General features: G+C 37.3%; 1 protein-coding gene across 1 annotated transcript in view; it reads left to right on the top strand.

Annotated features, from left to right (window-relative positions):
• The window catches only part of LOC309556022 (cadherin-10-like), a 385953-nt gene extending 365306 nt beyond the window's left edge, over window positions 1-20647 (top strand). Inside the window, exons 9-11 of the mRNA XM_082258290.1 lie at window positions 8703-8811; window positions 9566-9817; window positions 19524-20647. Coding sequence (XP_082114416.1) covers window positions 8703-8811; window positions 9566-9817; window positions 19524-20014 — 852 coding nt within the window. The 3' untranslated portion in view covers window positions 20015-20647. The remainder of the gene's footprint in view (window positions 1-8702; window positions 8812-9565; window positions 9818-19523) is intronic.
• The last annotated feature ends 237 nt before the right edge of the window (window positions 20648-20884 follow it).

Below are 20884 nucleotides of genomic sequence, written 5' to 3'. Positions count from 1 at the left end.
AGATCTCTGCTGTTACATCACAAGCCACATCCAATCACAGTTAGAAACACGCCCCTAGGGACACACTTAACCCCTCCTTCTCAAATAAAGTTAACCCCTTCCCTGCCAGTTTCATTTTTACAGTAACAGTGCATATGTATAGCACTGATTACTGTAGTAATGTCACTGGTACCCCCAAAAGTGTCAAAGATGTCAGTCAAGGGTCCGATCTGTCCGCCGCAATGTCGCAGTCCCGCAAAAAAAATCGCAGATTGCCGCCATTACTCGTTAAAAAAAACAACAAAAATTACAAAAATCTTTCCCTTAGTTAGTAAACGCAATAACTTTTGCGCAAACCAATCAAAATACGCTTTTTGCAATTTTTTTTTACCAAAAATATGTAGCAGAAAACAAATTGGCCTAAAATGTTAAAAAATTTAGATTTTTACATTTTTTTGGGGGGGGGAATTTCATATAAAAAAATGTGAAAAATATTGTTATTTTTGCAAAATTGTCGCTCTTTTTTTGTTTATAGCGCATGATCAAAAAATCGCACAGGTGGTCAAATACCACCAAAAGAAAGCTCTGTTTGTGGGAAAAAAAGGACAATTTCATTTGGGTACAATTGTCCGTTAAATTCATGCAGTGCCGAATTGCAAAATAGGCCCTGGTCAGGAAGGGGGTAAAATCTGCCGGGGCTTAAGTGGTTAACTCATTTTCAGTTGTAGGTCAACTCATCATAACGATAAATCTATAATCACTGGGAAAAATAATGTTTTGCCTTTTGCCCACACTATCTCCAACAAAAGTTGGAAGATTGGTCTTTAAAGTGTGAAAGTTTGTCTGGAGTCAGATCCAGTGAAAATTAATCTTCTGACATAAATCCCAAAATGTGGTGCAGTGAGCAACCTTGTAGGTCATTTTGTTCACCCTAATTCATTGTTCATCAGTATATGTGGCCCTAAGTCATTTTCTCATTGTTTGTAATGGTCTGCTTTGACAAAAGTCTTTTTTTTTGGGGGGAATATAGTGTAAAAAAGCAAGATGCCTTTCAGTATTGTTGAAGGGGCATTGGGGTGAACCCATGCAAGATGGGGCATTTTGCAGTCTGAGCAAATTGTTTAGGTAGTGTATACCTTTGTTTATCCAGTGGATAAAGGGTAGGTCTTCAGTTAATTTGTGCAATATGGACAGAGGGATTTTAAGAGTTTCATTGCTGGGGTAGGACTGAAATAGGGAGGTGAGTTTTTGCCATGTTTTCACTGAAGCTATCATGGGTGGGGAGATTAAGAAGGGATCTTGGCCCAAAGTGGATGCTTAATAGCCAGTTTTTTTAAATGTTGACGCAGAATATAGGAAGATTCTAGGTTTTCCCAAAGAGTGTTGGGTGGGTGTTGGAACCAGTTTCTAATTTGTTAGGATGGTGGCTCAGTAATAGTTTCCAAATTTCATGTATCCAGTGCCTCCTGCTGATCTGTACTTTATTCATTTAATGTGAGCACACCTGGGTTTCTTGTCCTTCCATATGAATCTTGATAGCATGGACTTCAGAGATTTGAAGTAAGAGGCCGGGTTTGGGATAGGTAAGGTCCTAAAAAAATATAAGAACTGAGGGAGATGCATCTGCTTTCCCAGGAGAATTCATATTGTGACAATTTGTGTAGTTCTTCCTGCAGTTTGATGCGGAAAGGGAGATAGTTGGTGTGGAAAAGGGTTTTGATTGATTTTGTCAGTTGTATTCCTAGAAATGGTATGCTGATGTATGCCCATGTTTATATAAAAGGGTGTTGTAGCAAGTGTATAGTGGTACCATTGAGGCTAACATCTAGGATAGATGATTTTGTTTCATTAACTTTATAGTAGGAGACCTTGCTTGCACTTCATCCAAGGAGGTAGTCTGATTAGTAAGCATGAGGATTACATCATCAATGAAAAAGCTGATACCCTAACTCCTTTTTAAAGGGAGAATAGTATATTACTTGATCACCTTAAAAGGTAAATTGTATACAATTGCAAAAAAAAAATGTTACATTGATGGCCCAGTCACATGCCCCATGTGAAGTTTCAAGTTTATAAATAATACTCTTTTAAAGGATTTTTTTTTTACCAAAGAAAAGAGGGTTGGACATACTGGGGTTGATTTACTAAAATTGGAAAGTGGAAGATTTGGTGCAGCTCTGCATAGAAACCAATCAGCTTCAGGTTTTTTTTTCGTCAAAGTTTATTTGAAGTTAGAAGCTGGTTGGCTACCATACACAGCTACCCCAGATTTGCACTTTCCAGTTTTAGAAAATCAACCCCACAGAAATTCATTAGCTATGAGCAAATTGATTTCCTTGGTTTGATATCCATAGCAATTTGGGTTTATGAGGCTTGTGTATATATACAAACTATTCAAAGGCTGGTAATTCCATAACTGTTGCATACATCCAATCATATTAACAAGGTCTGTGGTGAAGGCTAAAGCCTAGTACACACTATTCATTTTTTTTTTCATTCAACCCAGCGGGCTGAACAAAAAAAACTGAAGCACTTGGGAGGAGCCACTGTACTAACTATGTGATGTTAGTAAAGCAATCTCTGCCGCTGAACTATTGTTTTCTGACAGGGGGATGCCCCCCCACCAGGACACATCAGTTAGCACTCTCGGCCATTAAGAGCGCTGATAAGATACCGATTGGCAGACCTTTTTCGGTCATACGCCTTTGACAGAAGACGGCGAGCAGCCGCCTTCTGTTGGACTGACTGCAATGCACACAGGCTATTGCCACTCGATATTCAACCTATGTGTATGGCCCTTAATAGTAACTTTGCAAGAGCCAATGTCCAACTATTCTCTGTCATTTAGAATAAGCCTCCACATAAAGAATATCACCTTTACCCAGAACCTTTCGTGACTGAGCTTGGGCCTTGACATTAGTACAGTTTTAAAGAAAACATGACAGTAAATACCAATTGTGATATATGTGAATAGTTAAAAAATACCTTTTTTTTAATAAAAAGAATAAACAATTGCATTACTTGGGGCTTTTTGACATCTGGAATAATTTAAAATTTACCACTACAAGCTAAAACAGAATTTTGGGGCTTGGTGATATCTTTGCAAAAACTATATTTATTCTCAATGTCTTTCAAGCTCCTTTATTTTCAAATACCTGTCAGTTGTCATGTATAACTGTATTAATACTGGTAGCTGATTCCATTTTAAATTACAGTCTTCAGTAAAAAGCATAATGCTTTTAAGGAGGTAATATGTGAGATTGCCTTCTCCTTTAGTAGTTTTAGTAAATTTTAAAAGTATAATTTGCAAGGCTTTCTCAGCTTCTATTTCTCAGCTTGCCACATTTGGTGTGTCAAACACAAACATCAAACACATAAATCGATTTAGGACAAAAATCACTCTAGTGGGCCTTCAAAGCCAACACTCTAATATTTTATTTTTTTTAAATTCCCTCTGTATAGGTATTTGTGCTTTTAAAATGAACATGCATGCATTACTGGATCATTCTCTGTGCAGATAAGACCCTTTAATTTCTGAGATGAGAATGTTGTGACTATGATGTTAAACTCTAGCATATTTTCAGGCCTAACAATAAACTGGGTGAAATCAATTCTACTGCCATGCAAGTGACTTGTTCCGTTCTTATGAACATACTGTATACCAGCATTTATACCCACATGAGCCTACTTTTAATTGAACAACATCACAACCATGTCCGTAAGCTTAAGGCCAAGTTTTTTACCCACGGAAACAAGGCAGGCAGACTTCTAGCTGACCAATTAAAGGACAAAACATTTTGACAATGAATCCCCAAAAGTAATTTCTCAGTGTTTGGTAGGTGCTGGAAACCCAAAATCCATATAGCTTTTGGGCACCCCTTTGGCGAGATCTTTGTGCTAGGCTTCCATTTATGCACACCTACTATGTCCTACTCAGCCTATTAGATTTTTCATTTATTATTACAGAAATAGTAGTGGTATCACTCTAATTTAGGCACCACAAATTCTAAGACCAAAGTGAATAGGGTCTTACCTAAGATCTATAAATGGCATAACACATTTGAGTGAACTTATTATTTAAAGGGAATGTATGGTGTATTTATGTATTGTCTTTTGTTATTTATTATGTACACATTTGCAATCCCTGACTGTACACGGCCAATTAGAATTGTTGATTCCTTCTGCTAACTTTGTGTGGCAATTTAGGCAGATCTGCAAGACAAAGTAAAACCTAATTACATGATACGCTTACCTGCTCTGTGCATTGGTTTTGCACAGAGCAGTCGTGAGCCTCTTATTCTCGGGTCCCCCCCATTGCTCCTCCCTCCTGCTGAGTGGGGGCACCCTTGAGCGGTCTTGATGCCGCGCCGCTGCTTTCTGTGTCCATTCATGCATGGAGCCTGACTTGGCCCTGCTCCCCCTCTTTCCTCATTGGCTCCCACTGCTGTCTCAGCAAATGAGGAGAGAGAGACTCAGGAGAGCCAAGGCTCTCATGCAAAGAGCTAGAGGAAAATCAGGCTCAGATAAGTATTAGGGGGACTGGGGGGGATGCTGCACACAGAAGGTTTTTTTACCTTCATGCATAGAATGCATGAAGGTTAAAAAAAATATCCTGAGACATTATAATCACTTTATAATCTAGATTCAAAGGAAAAACTGTGAGTTGGCCCCTAACTCTAGTCGGAAGGATGATTTTCATAAAAATTACCTAGCTAACCAACCTCTTTATATGATTACAATATTTGGTAACTGATAAAAAATTTTTACAAGCCAAATATGCTAAATATGGTAAACGTGCACTATATACTGTGACATATACTGTGTTAAACGTACAGTAACACACTCAAATATACTTTGTTAAATGCACAGTTATGCACCGATACATATACTGCGTTAAACGTATGGTAATACACTCAGATATACTGCGTTAAATGTGCAGTAATGCACTGATATATATACCGCGTTAAATGTGCAGTAACGCACTGAAATATACTGTGTTAAACATGCAGTAACACACTCAAATATTCGGCATTAAATATGCAGTAACACACGGATATATACTGTGTTAAATGTGCAGTAATGCACAGATATATATATTGTGTTAAACATGCAGCAATGCACTGATATATACTGCATTAAACATGCAGTAATGCACTGATATATACTGCATTAATTGTACAGTAATGCACTAAGATATACTGCATTAAACATGCGGTAACGCACTGACATATACTGCTTTAAACGTACAGTAACGCACTGGTATATACTGCGTTAAACATGCAGTAACGCACGGATATATATTGTGTTATACATGTAGTAATGCACGGTTATGTACTGCGTTAAACGTACAGTAATGCACTAATATAGTTTAAATGAATGGTCACACTGCACTCACACTGGATTAACACTAGATTCACACTAAATTCTACAGTGCCAAAAGATGCACAATACCACACTATAGCACACTAGCTCGCTAGCAGCACTGTACAGAGCCCTGTTCTGTCTCTCTCCACACCAATATCACACTGCAAATGGCCACTCTGGAGAGAATATATATATATGTATATATATATATATATATATATATATATATATATATATATATATATCAAATGTGGGGTAGGACTAAGAGCAATGAGCCATGATTGGATAGAGTCATCCTTACTTTATCCAATCATGGCTCTGACTGTGCTCTGTGCCATGATTTGGCAAAGCTTTCATTTCTTCAGCCAATAAGGGCTTCCAATGCACTGTGCGGTGGCGCAGTGCATTGTGGTTATTCAACGGGCTGAACAAATGGTCGAGCGCCCAAAAAATGTGGGTGTTCGTTGAACGGGCGAACTGCCAATGTTCAGCCTGAACTCATGCTTGGGCCGAACCATTCACCCAACTCTACTCTAGAGGATCTAATTCACATGTTAGGAAGCTGTCCAAATTTGGTCCATAATTGGCAAGATGTGTTTTAAATCATAAACCATTACCTAATAATTGACTAAATAATTCATCATTACAAATTAAATCATTGATCATTTCAAGTTCATTGTTGTCTTAAGTACAAAATTGGTCTCCTTAGTAGGGATGATCGAACTTTTCAAAAGTTCAGTTCGGCCAGAACACCCGAACTTCCCGAAAGTTCGGCCCGGATTTCAGAACCCCATTGAAATCAATGGGACCCGAACTTCGGTAATCAAAAAACACAATTTTGAAGCCCTAAAACCCAATAAATGCCCCTAAAAAGTGCCTAGGGTTCTGGGTCATGCCCCATGGACTATTAATCACACAAAAAAAGTTCTTAAAAATTGTCATTTTTGATAGAGAGCCAATTATTGAAAAAATTAAAAAAAAAGAGATTTTTTTTATTTTGAATTTGGATTTAGTGTCTGGTGGGTCTAAAAAGTGTACCTGTGAAGTTTCAGCTCTGTAGCATGTCCAGATCCAGAAAAAAAAGATCATTTGTATTATGTCACTTATAGAACAGGGACATGGCTTCGCTATTTTCACACCTATATATATGTTTAAGTGTAAAAATACATACAAGTATGTGTGTATATATACCACTATACACAAGTTCAGATGTTTTGCCTGCCTCCAAAACCCCCCCCCCCAAAAAATGCCTGCAACAACACACCTGGGCGTTTTTTTTTTTTTTTCGGCGCTAGCGTTTTTTTGGGCATTTTTTGGGTTCTTTGGAGGCAGGCAAAACATCTGAACTTCTGTATAGGGGTATATATGTACACACACCCTTATATGTATTTTACACTTACACATATATAGGTGTTATAGGAGCGGAGCCATATGCCTGTTAGTTATATAATTAGCGCAAGTATAGTGTTCTGCTCCTTTCACACCTATATATGTGCAGGTGTATATATACATGCATGGGTGTGTACAGTATATATACCCCCTATACACATGTTCAGATGTCATGCCTCACTCCAAACATGTCCTCAAAAATTCCCTATAAACGCCTGCAGCCAAAAAGCAAGCTGACCGTTGAGAAGCCATATTAGTGCTCTGAATGTGACTTAAGAGAAACAATCTTTTCTCTATAGCGGTCACCCTGATATGGAAGGGTTTGGTCACCCTGCCATAGCAGTCAGAGTCAGTTCACCCTACACTACATTACGGTCACCCTGGCACTTAACACTTTCCCTACAGAAACTAATTTTTTGCATCTAACTAAAGTGTAAAAGAGCACTCTAACTACACTAGATATCCCTTTCCTCACACTAATAAATGCTAAATGACACTTTTGAAGCAAATTTAACAGAACTGCTTCCACTCTCTTCCATGTTTCTGTATTACAATGCTAGGAATTTGCCGGGACTATCTTATATACTGGGGGGCGTATTCACTAATGATTGGTCTAGGTACCCCCTAGTCACTCCTGCCCCCTCAATTGGCTTTTACTAATGGTTCTGGTGCAACCACGGGCTTTTAAAGCCCACTTCCTGACCCATTGCATTTTGGTTGGTTCTGGTTGCCGAATTCCGAACTTTTTTAGCAAAAAGTTCTAAATTCAGCCGAACCTCGAACAGCCAATGTTCAGGTCGAACCGATGGTCGACCCGAACCATTCGATCATCCCTACTTCTTAGAGTCTTAAACCCTCTTTGATGATCATCACATAGAGATCATGGTAACCAGAACTCTGTACCTGTCCAGAAAAACAATAGCACAACATTGACTATCTCTTCAACTTTCTATCACAAGCATCTGGATAGATAAGGTCTCTATTCCTACCCTTGGAAAGCCTTACCTATAGCCGTAGTTGTAGCTTTAACATGTTTGCTATCCAGAAATTACATGCTTGTACATATATTTTTCACATTCAGGAGATCCTCTACCTATAACATATTTCTGTGTATCATGTGACTCAATGTTTAAAGAAGAACTCAAGTCAGAAATAAATAGAAAGTATTGTTTTGCTTTACTAATCCCAGTTCACAGCAGGTGGACAGGCTTTCTCTGAGGTTGCAGGCCTACTGTGTGCTATACATTAAAGTAGGATATTATTTTAGCATATACTTTATTCTCTGTGGCAGGACAATAAGATATTGATTTTCTTTATATATACAGTACACCTCAAAACAAAAGAACAGATGAATAGTTATTAAAATTACATGCTTATAATTTATTGTTGTTTTTGTCTGCATCAGGCACAAAAATTATCAAGAAGGGTTAAATAAATGAGAAACAGGCAAATTAATGGATTATTTTGCCTGTTCATGCGTATAAAAAAATCATCAGAGGTGCTCCATGGAAATGCCACATTTTTGTAGTGCTGTGACTGTGCTATGTTCTTTTTAAGTTATGCACGGACAAGTGTGTAATTTTTCTTACTAGTGGAAGCTATATCTATTAGAAAAGTAAAACATATGTATGCTTGTGTAAAAATTAGTGATACTAGAACATATGACACTTGGGGAGCATGTCTAGTGATTTTACCTGGTGGTATATCAGTATTATATTATACGTATATATATATATATATATATATATATATATATATATATATATATATATATATATATATATATATATATATATTGTATATAAACATCATACTGTATATATGTTTAAAAAATACATATAAATGAAATTTGTGTTCTTGCCATGTAATTCCATAAGCTTTTTTTCTAGAAGCTGCTTTCCTTTCTTTTATTAATGGCTGTGGTTGGCTTTTTGTTAACAACACTTTTATGTTTTCTATTTTTCTTACAGTTAATACAGACAATAAGTGCGGTGGACAAAGATGAGCCTCCTGGTGGGCAAAAATTCTTTTTCAGCTTAGCATCTGTTAACCCAAACTTCACAGTCCAAGATAATGAAGGTATAACGACTTTGGAAATATCCTCCTAATTGCATAGTTACTGAGGAAAGTGTGTTCTGTGTGTAGGATAAATTACATATATTTTTTTTTTGTTTTTTTATACATTTATACTGCATATATCCTCTGGATCAACTGCTTGTATAGGATTGTGTATATGGGAATGTATGGTTGGGCTTTCATTACTGTTTTTTTTTGTTGTTGTTTTTTATTGGTTGAGCCAGAAGGACTGGTGTCTTTTTTCAACATGACTAACTATTTAACTATATAAAGAGAAAGGTATTTTGGGGCATTCTTTGCTCTAAATTAATCTTTGAGTAGCCCTAAAAAGATTACTATGAATGACAAAAAAATATTGTATCAAATAGCCACGTTGGAGTATGTGCTCAGATGAATGCCACAACCTTATACTGTACTATGTAGCACCTGTCCCAGACACACTACACTGTTTAATCTGTCTAAAGGACCATCACTATGGATTACCAAATCTGGTTCTGACTAGGTGGACTGCAGATACAATCCTTGGTGCAACTACACTTATTTGGTAGTTCCTGCTCTCTGTTCTGTCAGTGTTCTTACACTACATTGCAATCCAGAAACAAAGAGCTTTTGGTGGCATTATCCTTCCCTTTGTCTTTTAAAAATGCATCTATTGGAAAAATATTCACTAACTTCATGTGAATTTTGAACAATTTTTTTGCCCACCCTATAAAAAACGTACGTTTATGTTCATAAATGTTTTCTTTTAATTATGCAGATAACACAGCTCGAATCATAACAAGGAGGAATGGATTTAACAGGCATGAAATCAACACATATCTTTTACCAGTGGTCATATCTGACAATGACTACCCAATTCAAAGCAGTACTGGAACATTAACCATAAGAGTATGCACATGTGACAGCAAGGGCAACATGCAGACATGCAGTGCTGAGGCTTTACTCTTACCTGCTGGTCTTAGTACCGGTGCTTTAATTGCAATTCTGCTTTGCATCATTATACTTCTTCGTAAGTATTTATTTATTTTTTTTGCTACAATGAGGTCTATTACATAAACTGTACATTTTGAATGATGGATCCATTAGCAGTACATATTTTCTATTCTACCTTTTTTGTTGCATAAACAAAAGTAAATAAGTACATTTGGACATTCAACAGCAGTCTATATGAAATAGTAGGGCAAGTACACCTTTCATCAGTTAAGAGGAATAAGAGTGATAAAAATATGGTTTGTTGTGTGTTTTCAATACATTGATATATGGTACCCTTGGTCGAACCAATTGTTGTGCAGCTAGCAAACTTACCTGAAACTAAGTTGCCTTGCCTATAGACATGAGATCAGGTGGGGCTTACATGTCTTTGACTACCCCAGGAAACTCCAACAGTCTTTAGCTAAAACAGCAAATTAATTAGTTATAGAACCTTGTATGATTGCTGTTGTGTACCAAAATTAGCCAGCATCTAAGGTGCCTGTATTACCATCCTCTGTTTTGTTGGTTTAATCTAAGGAAGGTAGAAGTAAAGACAATTAATTCATTTCCCCATCAATGTTGATGAGGGAATCAACACTGGGCAGCACCATTGTGTTCTGCTGGCGGGAAGAAGTCGGACTGTTACCTGCCGGCAGAACACAATGATTAGTGTTGCCAGCTATAGTTAGTGGCACTAATCATTTGGGAAGAAAAGAAATGGCTGGTTTTACACAAGCTGATCGATAGAGTGTACTCATGGTTGTGATCATGTACTGTATGGTCAGCTTAAGAATCTATGTTTAAGCAACTGCAGTGCAATTTAGGTGCATAAAAACAGACAGACAAAAGCTACACATTCAACCACACTGTAAGCTATCTGTGCCTGTTCTGTTATAAGTACCTTTAAAGGATTGAATGAAAAAACTCTCTGAACACTTTACAAACAAGCAAAATACATGGGCAAGTAAACTAATGGAAGCCAAATTATGTTTCCTAGTTTCACACACAAATTATTAACCACTTTAGCCCCGGAGGATTTGGCTGCTCAATGACCGAGCCCTATTTTGCAATTCGGCACTGTGTTAATTTAACGGACAATTGCGCAGTCGTGCGACGCTGTACCCAAATGGAATTAACATCCTTTTTTTCACACAAACAGAGCTTTCTTTTGGTGGTATTTGATTACCTGTGCGATTTTTATTTTTTGCGCTATAAACAAAAAAAGAGCATCAATTTTGAAAAAATAATAAAAAAAATTTATGAAATTCTCAAAAAAAAAAGTAAAAATCAACATTTTTTAACATTTCAAGCCAATTTGTTTTCTGCTACATATTTTTGGCAAAAAAAATTGTAATAAGCATATTTTGATTGGTTTGCGCAAAAGTTATTGCGTTTACTAACTATGTCATTTTTATTGTTTTTTTTTTTTACTAGTAATGGCGGCGATCTGCAATTTTTTTTGCGGGACTGCGACATTGCAGCAGACAGATCGGACCCCTAACTGACATTTTAGACACTTTTGGGGGTACCAGTGACATTACTATAGCAATCAGTGCTAAAAATATGCACTGTTACTGTAAAAATGACACTGGCAGGGAAGGAGTTAACTGTACTGGTGATCAAGTGGTTAAATGTGTCCCTAGGGGAGTGATTCTAACTGTGGAGGGGCGTGGCTTGTAAAGTAATCACAGAGACATGCGATCCTATATAGCAGGATCACATAGCCTCTGTGATCACTTTAGGGAGAATGACAGACGGCTGTGTTTACATCAGCCATCTGTCCTTCTCTTTCTGCTGTGGGAGATCATGAGTGGCCAGCGGCCATCAGAGCTGTCGGTCACACGCGCTGTCGGTCACACGCGCTGGCTCCCCAGGTGACGCGCTCGCCCCCTACAGTCTCCTGACCGAGCGACGTAGGGCTACGTCGCTTTTCCCAGCAGCGGCAGAGTGCCACAGTAAATGTACAAGTGGTTAAAACATACTGTTTGTCCACCATTATGCAGTATAAAGTCAGACGGGGTCCATTTTTATTTTTAACCAACTTCCCGCTAAGCCAGTTTTAACACTTCTCACATGTAAAAATCAGCATTTGTTTTTCTAGAAAAGTACTTAGAACTAGGGATGATCAAACTTTTGAAAAGTTCGGTTCGACCATAACACCCGAACTTCCCAAAAGTTCGGCCCGGATTTCAGAACCCCATTGAAATCAATGGGACCCGAACTTCGGTAATCAAAAAACACAATTTTGAAGCCCTAAAACCCAATAAATGCCCCTAAAAAGTGCCTAGGGTTTTGGGTCATGCCCCAGAGACTAATAATCACACAAAAAAAGTTCTTAAAAATTGTCATTTTTGATAGAGAGCCAATTATTGAAATTTTTTTTTTTTTAAAAAATGAGATTTCTTTGGATTTAGTGTCTGGGGGGTCTAAAAAGTGTACCTGTGAAGTTTCAGCTCTGTAGCATGAAACCATGAAAAAAAAAAGGTTGTTTGTATTAGAATTAATATAGAACAGGGATATGGCTCCGCTATTTTCACACCTTGCCGGTTTTGTAGCAAGCGTTTTTTTGGGCATTTTTTGGGGGTTATTGGAGGCAGGCATAACATCATAAACTACTGTGTAAGGGTATATATACACACACACTTATATGTATATATACCCATACACATATATAGGTGTGAAAGTAGCAGAACACTATACTTGCGCTAATGAAATAATTAACACCAATATGGCTCCGCTCCTATCACACCTATATATGTGTAAGTGTCAAATACATATAAGTGTGTCTTTGGAGGCAGGCAAAACATCTGAACTTGTGTATAGGGGTATATATACACACATACTTATATGTATATATACACCTACACATACATAGGTGTGAAAGTAGCATAAACCTATGCTTGCGCTAATTAACCACTTTAGCCCCAGCCCTATTTCGGACACTTTTTGTTCACAAGTTAAAACCAGTATTTTTTCCTAGAAAACTACTTAGAACCCCCAAACATTATATATATTTTTTTAGCAAAGACTCTGGAGAATAAAATGTCGGTCATTGCAAAATTTTTTGTCACGCGGTATTTGCGCAGCGGTCTTTAAAACGCCATTTTTTTGGAAAAAATTTGAAAAATCACATTTCACTGCATTTAAAAAATACTAAACAGTAAAGTTAGCCCATTTTTTTTGTATATTGTGAAAGATGATGTCACGCCGAGTAAATAGATACCAAACATGTTACGGTTTAAAATTGCGCCCCCCCGTGGGATGGCGACAAACTACGGTCAATAGAGATCTCAATCTGCGACGCTTTAAATTTATTTAACGGTTACCAGTTTAGAGTTAGAGTGTAGCTCTTTTTTTTAATTATTGCCCACGCTCTGGCGATCGCGGCGATACCTCACATGTGTGGTTTGAACAGCGATTTCATTTGCGGCTCGACTTGCGTATACGTTTTTTTTTGTGCGCGAGCTAACGGTGACGGGGACGGCTAAATTTTTTTTTTTTTTTTTTTCCTATTTATTTTTTCTTTTTTTTTAAACTTTATTACAGGTTTTTAAAAAAAAAAAAATCTGATCACTTTTATTGCTGTCACAAGCAATGTAAACATCCCTGGTGACAGCAATATGTCGTGACAGGTACTCTTTATGGAGGGATCGAGGGTCTAAAAGACCCTAGACCCCTCCACTACACTTCCATGTATGCAAAACGCCGAAAACGGCATTTTTGCATACAGCCGTTTTTCAAATCTGCCGCCTTTTGCAGCACAGTAACCCGGACGTGACGTCATGGACGCCGCCTCCGGGTTACGTCATCGGAGACCCGATCGATGCCGTTTCCGGCATTCATCGGGACTCCATCCAGCCGGCGGACGTGCCGGCTGGGTGCTCGGGGCTCCCGGTGGGACGGTAGCCCCGAGCAAAGCCGCGGAAGGCGGCGGGAGGGGGGGGACGTCCCCTCCCGCCCCCCCGGGTAACGATCGAGCGGCTCCCGAGCCGCATCGATCGTTACCGACGGAAAGCCGACCGTCGGCTTCAAACAACGGTACCGGGATGATGCCTCTAGCTAGAGGCATCATCCCGGTATAACCCCGCAAAGTCTGATCACGTAGAGGTTACGTGACTGGTAGTAAAGTGGTTAAATAATTAACACCCATATGGCTCCGCTCCCATCACACCTATATATGTGTAAGTGTATAAATACATATAAGTATGTGTGTATATATATCCCTATACACAAGTTCAGATGTTTTGCCTGCCTCCAAAGACCCCAAAAAAATGCCCAAAAAAACGCCCAGGTGTGTTATTGCAGGATTTTTTTGGGCATTTTTTGGCGGGTTTTGGAGGCAGGCATGACATCTGAACTTCTGTATAGGGGTATATATACACACCTACACATACAGTATATAGGTGTGAAAGTAGCAGAACACTATGCTTGCGCTAATTAAATAATTAACACCCATATGGCTCTGCTCCTATCACACCTATATATGTGTAAGTGTATAAATATATATAAGTATGTGTGTATATATACCCCTATACACAAGTTCAGATGTTTTGCCTGCCTTTAAAAACCCCCAAAAAATGCCCAAAAAAAAGCCTGCAATAACACACCTGGGCATTTTTTTTGGCGCAGGCGTTTTTTTTGGGCATTTTTTGGGGTCTTTGGAGGCAGGCAAAACATCTGAACTTGTGTATAGGGGTATATATACACACATACTTATATGTATCTACACACTTACACATATATAGGTGTGATAGGAGCGGAGCCATATGGGTGTTAATTATTTAATTAGCGCAAGCATGGGGTTCTGCTACTTTCACACCTATATATGTGTAGGTGTATATACATATAAGTATGCGTGTATATATAACCCCTATACACAAGTTCAGATATTTTGCCTGACTCCAAACATGTCCTAAAAAAAGCCCTATAAAGGCCTGCAGCAAAAAGCAGGCTGACAGGCGAGAAGCCATATCGCTGTTCTATAAGTCACCTAAGAGAAACAATCTTTTCTCTATAGCAGTCACCCTGACATGGAAGGGTTTGGTCACCCTGCCATAGCAGTCAGAGTCAGTTCACCCTACACTACACTACGGTCACCCTGGCACTTAACACTTTCCCTACAGAAACTAGATTTTTGAATATAACTAAAGTAGAAAATAGCACCCTAACTACACTAGATATCCCTTTCCTCACACTAATAAATGCTAAATGACACTTTTGAAGCAAATTTAACAGAACTGCTTCCACTCTCTTCCATGTCCCTGTATTACAATGCTAGGAATTTGCCAGGGCTATCTTATATACTGGGGGTGTATTCACTAATGATTGGCCTATGGACCCCGTAGTCACTCCAATCACATTCCTAGCATTCTCCTGCCCCCTCAATTGGCTTTTACTAATGGTTCTGGTCCAATCACGGGCTTTTAAAGCCAATTTCCTGTCCCATTGCATTTTGGTCGGTTCTGGTTGACAAATTCCAAACTTTTTCAGCAAAAAGTTCGGAATTCAGCCGAACCTCGAACAGCCAATGTTCGGGTCGAACCGATGGTCGACCCGAACCGTTCGATCATCCCTACTTAGAACCCCTAAAGAGTATTTTTTGAAAGCAGAGTCTCCTGAAAAAAATGGTGGCTGTTGCAAAATTTTATATCATAACATTTTGCAGTAATTTTTAAAATATACATTTCATGGAAGAAAATATACTTTAATGAAATTTAGTGTACACAAACACAACATAATACCCAATATTTTGATAAAACATGCAAGATTATGTCATGCCAAGTAAATTGATATCTAACATGTAACTTTTTAAATTTGCGTATGCCCGTAGAATGGTGACAAACTATGGTACCTTAAAATCTCCATAAGTGACAGTGTAGGAGCCTTTAATTGCTTTAATTGCTTATGTTATTATTTATCTTTATTTCTATTGCATAGATAGTATGGATGGTAGAAAGTCCTCTTTATGGAGAGATCTAGGACCTATTAAAACCCATATCTCTCCTATGGCCTCAAAGCATCTGATCAAACTAAGATTGGTTTAATCAGAGGCTGTACAAGTCAGTTATAGCTTGTAAACAACAAACCAAAAGCATAAATTACAAAATCCTTGTCACTTCTGGTTTCTTTCATGAAAAGGGGAGGCAGGTTCAGATGCACTTTCCTCCCCTCCCAGGACTTCACTTATCTGAGCTGTGGCAGTAATGGGCTGCCTAATCACTCGGGAGAGCCCAGTAAAGGTGGCGGGTGGTTAAAGGGGGCCCCCTTCTGCCATGTAGAAGTGGGTGGGTGACTGTAGAGCGGTTTTAATCACTACTACAGAAAAGCCCATCATTAAAATTTTGGTAGCGGGATTATAGCTGCAGCCATAATCCTGGTACAGTCATTTTAACCCAAGAACAGACAGGTACGTCCTAAGGGATTGAAGTGGTTAACCTATGTGTGACATAGTTGCAGGCATTTCTGTTTGTCTTAAAGTCCATCATTGTAGAGAAATATAAATATATTCAGTTTTGCTCACCTGGGAAATTCAGACTGAGTATATGATGGAAAAATGCAAAAGCAAAGGTTATCTTCAGAGATAACTACATGTCAGAGCAATCAGTAAATCCAAAGCCATAGACAGCTTAAACATTTTGAAAATATTCATATTTAAATATTCACCTTTTCTGTAAAATCAATGTTATGCCTGTCCTAGAACCTTTTAGGAATCTCTATTAGTTTTTGAGCAAAAGGATCAACATGACAGCCATGTGACTAGCATGCCCAGGACTCAAGAGGTCAGCAATGGCAGCCTTTGTATTACTCTAATATACGTTTTCCCATTGTAATGGGAGTTTAATGGAGGCTAAAATTGTTTTGTAGAAAAGTTAAGATTTTCATATAATTTCAGCTGCCTATATCTGATTTATTGATCTTCAGGCAACATTAATCCTCACACACCCTAACCAGTTACTTAATGTGCTGTTAGTTTTATTAAAATAAATAACCTAAATGCCTGTTTAACTAACCTAAATCCATGGTCATATGATGTGCTGGGCACCGAGTATTTTCCTTTTTGTACAACTGAGTGAGAAGGTCCTTTCAGTGTCCACTTTCTACTGAATCTGTCAAGTAACAAAGTTCTCTCAGACTAATGAAGATGCAGCAGCATGAAGATGTCACTATAAGAGGAATAGCTGGTGTGGGCACAGATGCAGTGGGGGATTGCTAGTCTCCACACTTTCAGGCTGGGTCCACACTATTACAAATTTTTATGTGGGTTTCCCGGCAACCAATTCACATGTCAGGAGATTGTGACTTGCTTTCTATGGAGCTGGTTCACCTATCTGCGGAGCGGCTCTGGTGCGAATTGCACAGGAGTCCTGTGCATCTTCTGGTCTGTTTCAGGTCTAAATTCAGCCAAAAATTTGGACTAAAATCGGACATGAAACGGTGAACAGGGACACACTAGACCCCTTCTGTGAGCCGCTTTTAGTGGCAGTGTGAACCCAGCCCAAAACAGCACTGATGATGGACTCAGAAAGGTGAAATAGTAGGTTTAATGCTTTCTCTAAAAAGTCAATCTGTTAATGGGTGTGAAGGGGAGAACTAAGAAGGCTATAACATCTTACCCTGAGATGGGCTGTAAAATGTGGTTTGCACTGAAGATAATATTTGCTAATTCATGTTTTCATTCTTAGTCCATTTTCCATTATTCTGGTCTGTTATGATTTAACTTTAAGGCTTTTATGTTTTATAAGAGTGCCCTTTGCAAATCAAACATTGTAATCTCAATACCAAATGCTCTTTATAATATTTACTGTGTTACAATATGGAACAGTAAAAGATCAAAGAATAATTTTATGACATGGGTGATTATCATACTTTCAGTATCTTGTCAGGCAAAAATACTACTTGAAAATTACTAGATATTTAATTTTAAAAAGAATCAGCAATATCCATTAGTTTTTACAATTGTGTATTTGCTTATCTAAAGGAGCAGAAGGGTAAAGAATGAAATTGGAATTCTAGAGAATTATCCCTTTGCATTTGTGTACTTTAAATTCAACATAATTTAGGAAAATATGGCCTTTAAAATTCCAAAGGCAGTAATAAGAATAAGGTGAGTCAGGGCTAATTTAAAAACGACAGACCTTTTTTATGCTTATGCGGTATTTGTCTCAGTGAGTAATTTTCTGTACATATTCATGACAGATAAATATATTGTATGCAAGCAAATCTTTTTTGCATATTTGTTTTATTATATATCCATATTCCATAATTCTTCACCATGATTCTTTCTACTAACCTTTTTTACTTAAATTATTTTTAAAGAGCCCTCAATTCAAATCTTTATTTTTTTTCTTTGCTTTGCATACAATGGGTAAGGATTACAGCCTCACTCATGTCTTTTATAACTGTATCCTTATCGAGAAGATTTCCTTTCACTCCCTTTGTGTACAGGGAGTAAGAAGAATTCTCCCCATTGTAACCCAAAGTTTTATAGTAGTCACAAGACTGTTGTCATTATTGAAAAATCCCTTTTTTGTGCTCCTGAGTCCTGACACATTTGAAAAATGTTGGTTTTCTCATTCCTGCCTGACCCAGTGACCACCAGTACAAATAAAAATCGTAAATCTCCACTTATATCAAAATAAGCCAAAAAAAAGGTTCTTTCCCTTCCATTTATATAATATAAAGCAAATGTATATACAATATATATATATATATTTATATATATATATATATATATATATATATACATCTAAAGCCTTCTTTATTGAACACTGTTCATAAAATTAGCAAAGCAGGTACAGAAAGAGGGCTAGGAATAGGAACAGGCACATTTCATGCTTTCAAGTGCTTAGTTAAAGCTATGAATATATGCTGGTAAGCATGAAATGTTACTGGCCCTCTTGCTCTACCTGTGTTACTGTGTTTTGGACAGTGTTCAATAAAGGTGGTTTTAGTTGTGCGGCCATCTGAATTTGTTCCATATACTGATTAAATATGTGTTCCTTTTCCAACATGGCAAAAAAAAATAGGCATATCATCATGCCGACTTTTTTTTTTTATGTAATTAGGTGAATAATTGTACTTTTAACTAAACCCAGCAGTAAGGCATGTGAATTTAGGAAAACCTTTGTTTTAAATGTGATTCACGTGTAGTCTATAGGTTCTGCTAGTTCAGAACTTTTCATGGGTTACAAACACAAAACTTTACTGAGTATAGTATGTCATAGCAGTAAGGAAACAGTCAGCAAGCTGCCACTTATCAAAGTTGTAAAGATTTGGTTTGTTAGGTAATCTATCAAAGCATGGCAAAATGTTAATTGTTTTTTTTTTTTTTTTTTTTCAATGGCATTTATGTTTTTATTGCCATTGTGGGGCAATACAGTAAAACAGGGGACTTTCATTTTTAATATTTTTCTTTTGTTACCAAAAATGGAAAACAAATGGATACCTAAATTGTTGTCAATGGATTAAAAGAAAAAAGCTACTTTATTCATTTTTAAGCCATATTTTGTTTCCTTTGTCTGTACCTTTTCTGACCATCATGCCAGGCCAGTATCACTGATAAAAAAAATATATATATATATTTGTGGGCTACACACACATGCCGCTACTACTGCTACCACCGATAATACCACTACTAGTAATAATAAAAACAAAGTAGTGGCAATATATTGATTTATATTATAACTGCTATTGAAATAGGATTGCATTTGCCTTCTATTGACATCTTTTCTTCTCCTTTTTAGTTATTGTGGTGCTCTTTGCTGCCTTGAAAAGACAGAGAAAGAAAGAACCATTAGTACTGTCTAAAGAGGACATTAGAGACAACATTGTAAGCTACAATGATGAAGGAGGTGGAGAAGAAGACACACAAGCCTTTGATATTGGTACACTCAGAAATCCTGGTGCGATTGAGGATAAGAAACACCGTAGAGATATTGTCCCTGAAAGCCTGTTGTTACCAAGAAGAACTGCTTCTGTGCCAGACAATACAGATGTTCGTGATTTCATTAACCAAAGGCTAAAAGAGCATGACAATGATCCTATTGCACCACCATATGATTCACTTGCAACATATGCATATGAAGGAAATGATTCTATAGCTGAATCTTTAAGTTCTTTAGAGTCTAGTACAACAGAAGGGGACCAAAACTATGAATACCTCAAGGAATGGGGTCCTCGTTTCAACAAACTAGCTGAAATGTACGGCAGTGGGGAGAGTGATAAAGATTCTTAACTTTCACAGTACGATCAATCTTTTTTATTTGAAGCTAAATGGAATAAATTTGCGGGCACTTGGAAATAATATTAACAATTTTAAAATAATTTTTTTTCTGACACTTGGCACAGTGTTAAATAATAACAATAATACATTAAAAATGAAAAAAAAAAAAAAAAAAAAAAACTTTATACCACAATCATTTATTTCATCCATTTTTATTCAATGTAGAATATCACCCTAGAGAATGACTAATGTTAATTATAAGCCATGGATCAAATGCCGTGGTTGCTTTGTTGTATGTCAAATCCAATGATCACTTTGAAGACTTGAACAGAAGAATACTTCCTCGTACAAACTCATGTACACATTGCTTTTATCGGGTAATTTGGCTGCCTTCCCATTTGCAGCATTTTCTTGTTTTTTCTTTTTTTTTGATTTCTGAGGGAACCAGGAAATGATTTTTCTGATACATTTCTGATACATTATGTACGATAAAATGTACAGAAAATGTACATGTGATGTTAGTGTATTGAAGCTGGTGAAGATATATGTTAGTAGAACTTCATTTCATCAAATAGTATCTTGCCAATGTTTTATATTTATATTTTTGTATTTATTTTTAAGAAATAAACCTGTTTTTACAACTTGCTTAATGCCTATATAATTTAGATCATAAACTATAGGCAGTATGGGGGAAACATGTGAAACCCAATAGGATAGTAGTAACCAAAATGTACTAAGTGGAAAAAAATGAGCAAAGATAGTAACACTTTGCGGTTAGTTACTAAAAAAGTGTTTTTGTTGCACACCTGTAATTTATTTGGCTGAAAGTACATCCAAACCCAAAACAAAACGTTATTATAACCTATATTAGTCTTTAGATGT

The sequence above is a fragment of the Pelophylax lessonae genome (genome assembly GCF_965119305.1).
Source record: "Pelophylax lessonae genome assembly, chromosome: 5".
Classification (NCBI taxonomy): Eukaryota; Metazoa; Chordata; class Amphibia; order Anura; family Ranidae; genus Pelophylax; species Pelophylax lessonae.
Note: the sequence above shows the minus strand (reverse complement) of the source record. Positions and strands in the feature narration are given on the sequence as shown.